Here is a 3980-nt window from a genome sequence, read left to right as displayed (position 1 = left end):
TTACGTCATCTCACGAACTGAAATCAAAGAAAAAGGAACGGACGTACGCTCTCTTATACCACATAGTATGTATGTATAAATATCAAACACCCCGTAGCTCTCGACTCACTCACAAGTGTCGATCAATCGCCCAATATATTTCACTAATAAATAAATCAATTTAGGTCACCTCACCGATTAGAGATATCAAAATTTCCTTAAAAATTTGCAACGTCTAATTATTAAAAAGCGAAATACAAGTTATAAGAACTAAATAAGTACATTTGATGAAACTACAAACGAAGGAATACGACAAATAATTTTTACCAACATCGAGTTCCAACTATTTAAATTATTAATACACCGCCCGCGTTAACACAACTGACTAGAGAAATGTAGATGTATGCAGTAAAACACAAAGTACAACAATTATATCTAAAACTTAGCTATCGAAGCGTATAATATGCAAAACTTGTGCATAACATCTCCATCCGTTATTTTTAAATCAAATATGCTTATTTGACACGTTTCCGAACGTCAAAATGGCGGCAAATCTGACTTAACGTCAAAGTGACGTTCGCCGAATCTTCTGGTAACTTACAATTCATCTAAATTAATTCAGTGTACCTAATAATAAAACTTATTAATACTAAATTGGAATGTAAAGCATATCGAAGCCGGAAAATAAAGCCGAAAAAGTTTTTTTGTTTTTAAAAATGTTAAATAAAGTGTAATAGCAAACGCTCGCTCCACGCTAGTCGCCCGGGTGTCCCGGATAAACCAATAGAGTACAATAAATAGTAACGCGACAACCTCGCAACCACACTGACACGATTAACGTCTCTTCGAGTCAATTTGTTTAATATATTTTCATTAAATTATCGACTATCAGTTATTGCACGATTTACATTTATAATAAATATATAAATACTTGTAAATTTAATCTCATTTGGTATGTAATGCGTACCTATTTATTAGTAATATTTGAAATGTTACAAAACTGTTTTTACATATATTTTTAAGTATATATTTTTTTTTACAAAAGTCGTAGGGTCGTTAGGACGGCACGATATTTAATCTATTCAAGTTCGATGTTTGTTCAATAGGTCTTCGGATGCGCCCGCGCCGGCGCCGGGCGGGGCTGCGCGGCGGGGCTGCGCTGTGGTGGCTGCTGCCTTACGGACGCGGCGAGACTATTTCTATTATATTTTATTTTTTTTAAACAAATTTCCTATTTACAAATTTCCATTTAAACTAGACGATTAAAGCCTACTTCGAATAGATGCAGGGCCGCATCCATACATTAATATTATTTAGCAGGTACCGAGCATATGTGTAGACATTCATTTCAATTTTATGAAATCGTTAGACTAATACGCACCATAGTTCCGCTAAAGGAGCCCTCCCCCCGGGTGTCCCGGGCCGAGGCGGGAGGGGCCTTGGCGCTCCCCCGTGCCCCCTCCCGGGTGCCCGGAACGGCTGAATCGATTTTCCCCATCTCCCTCCGCTTTGTGTGCTGAATCCCTAGATCGTAATCCGTCCCTCGCGCTAACTCGCTTTAAAACGTATCTCAAAACCTAACCTAGCCCCGTGGCCGTGGCCGTGGCTGCGGAGCCGCCGTGGCCGTCGTAGCCGTCGTAGGCGAGACGTAGAAGGCCTGCGCAACGACTCACGTCGCACCTCGTTTCGTTCGTTTTTATTTTAAAATTTTATCAAAACCTATCACAGTTTTTGATTAGTTTTCATCCTTAATTAGTTAATATATGATTAAAATATACGTATAGACAATATATATTCTTCGAATCTTTAACAATATAACAGTATTTTAGTTCGGCGGAGTGCGGTCGGCGGCGCCGGTCGCGGCCGACATTGCGATATGAACGTCTAAATGCGATAGCTTTACGGCTATTATTGCTAATTATTATTTATTAATATCCGAAAAACTATTTTCTCGTTAACCACAACCTTTCATAAGCGAAGTCGATTGTCACGTATTGTATGCCGAGCTGACGAGTTGCCGAAAGTGTAGGGCGCCGTGGTCACGGCGAGCGGCGCGGCGCCCTTTGATGCCTCGCATCTGGTACCTGCACACGTCCACATCGGCCACATCGCAGGCCGCGGCCCTTCATTCAACGTCCGCCATGTTGCCGGATGCGCGCGGCGCCGCTCCATTCCGCCATTTTGATTTCCTGAAACACTTAACCCAATTCGCGCGCGCGGCGGCGGGACAGCGGGGCGGCGGGGCGGCGGCGCTGGACAAAGGGCCTGCTACATCTACTCGATACATTATCTACTCAATACTTATGTTAACGGAGTCCCGGGCGTTGTCCGGGGCAAGGAGTCCCGGCGGGTGATGCGGGTGTATGGGTGCGCGCCTGCCGTGCCGTCCTAGCGCCCGGCTAGGCCGAGAGCGGACGACCGCTTAGATCGTCTTTATCTTGTTGGTCTTGAAGCTGACCTGCAGCACTCTGTTGCCGAGCGTGTACCCGTTGAGCGACTGTATCGCGACGACCGCCTCGTCGTAGTTGGTCATGGTGATGAAGCCGTAGCCTTTGCACTTGTTGGTCTGCAAGTCGCGGATCACCTTGACGCTCTGCACGGCACCGAACGGACCGAACAGCTGCCAGAGCACGTTCTCCTCGGTCTCGGGCGCCAGGTTGTAGACGAAGATACACCACTCGGAGCCGACGGCGCCGGGCAGCACCCCGCCCAACAGCTCGCCGGCCAGTGGACTGTAGCGTTGGAGACCCTTGTTGATGGCAAGTAGCGACTTGCCCGAGCTGAAGCGACCGAGCGGCGCGGGGAAGCGCAGCGCGGCCGGCAGGTACGCGGCCAGTGGAGCCAACGCTTTACCGTTATTACTCGGGTTGTTGGCGAACTTGACGGTGATCGGTTCCGAGGCGCCCTTCGGCACCGTCCCGTTTAGTTCTTGGATGGCGCGCTCTGCTTCTACGCGCTGGTCGAAGCGGATGAAGCCGACGCCTTTCGAGAGGCCCTGCTCGCCGCCGGTGAAGGGCCGCCCGCCGGAGTTCTCGCACAGGATTCGCGAAGTGATGATGCGCCCGTACGGGCTGAATAAACGCTCCAGCTCCGATTGTGTCATCGTCTTGGGCAAGCCGGAGACGTACAGGTTTGCGCCCTTGATGGCCTCGCTACTCGGTCGGGCGTAGGATACCTTTATGGTTTTGTTCTGCAGCCTCAGCCCGTTGAGCGTATTGATGGCCTTCTCAGCGTCCTCGGGCCGGTGGTAGTTGACGAAGGCGTAGCCGAGACTCTGTCCGCCACCATGCAGCGCGTGGTTAAGCGCGTCGGGGAAGGCGGCGCCCTTGTTGCGGATCAGCTTGCAGGACTCGACCTCGCCGATGCTCGAGAACAGGCTGCGGATCTCCTCCTGTGTCATGCTCTGCGGCAGGTAGTTGATGATCAGGTTGGTCTTGGACTCCTCGCCCGACCCGTTCTGCTGTTCACTATCGCCCTTCGACATTTTGGCTCAAATCATAAACGGAAAGAACGAAAGGGAAACGAAAAACGCGGTAAAAAGAAAACGGGGCACGTCCGTCGCGGAGGCGCGCGCGAGCCGTAGTGCCGGCGGCGACGAGCGCCACGCGCATGTCCGTCGCCCCCCGCTCGCGCTCTGCGCGCCCCCCTTCACCCTCGCTATCGACCCGCGCCTTACATAACGCCGTTCGTTCACCCCTCCCAGTTAGTATAGTGTCCGAAAAAACCAGATACGAGCCAACATCGATCCCGGAGTCCCCGGGAATCGAGCTCGCGTAACTGGGTTCCGCCTCCACCCCCGGCCGCGCGCCCCGCGCATCCACTGCGCGCCCCGGCTCGCCCCCAGCGCCGGGCCGCTACGTTTCCGTGCCTGTCGAGGAGCTAGATTCCTTTGTCCTCGCTCCTTGTGACCCCAAATTGTAAGATGGTCCGCGCAGAGATCCTGTCAGTATTTATTACTAACTAATGGAATTGCAATACGTCTTGTGGAATGGGGCGTCTTC

At 50.6% G+C, this 3980-nt stretch overlaps 1 protein-coding gene across 1 annotated transcript; it reads right to left on the bottom strand.

Annotated features, from left to right (window-relative positions):
* Positions 1 to 1035: 1035 nt before the first annotated feature.
* LOC106716194 (ELAV-like protein 4) lies at positions 1036 to 3547 on the bottom strand. The gene has a single exon (XM_014509697.2). The coding sequence runs from the start codon at positions 3461 to 3463 to the stop codon at positions 2402 to 2404; it is 1062 nt and encodes a 353-aa protein (XP_014365183.1). The 5' UTR covers positions 3464 to 3547; the 3' UTR covers positions 1036 to 2401.
* Positions 3548 to 3980: the final 433 nt, after the last annotated feature.

This window comes from Papilio machaon, chromosome 25 (assembly GCF_912999745.1).
Source record: "Papilio machaon chromosome 25, ilPapMach1.1, whole genome shotgun sequence".
In the NCBI taxonomy this organism is placed as follows: Eukaryota; Metazoa; Arthropoda; class Insecta; order Lepidoptera; family Papilionidae; genus Papilio; species Papilio machaon.
This window is presented reverse-complemented; position numbering and strand designations above follow the sequence as displayed.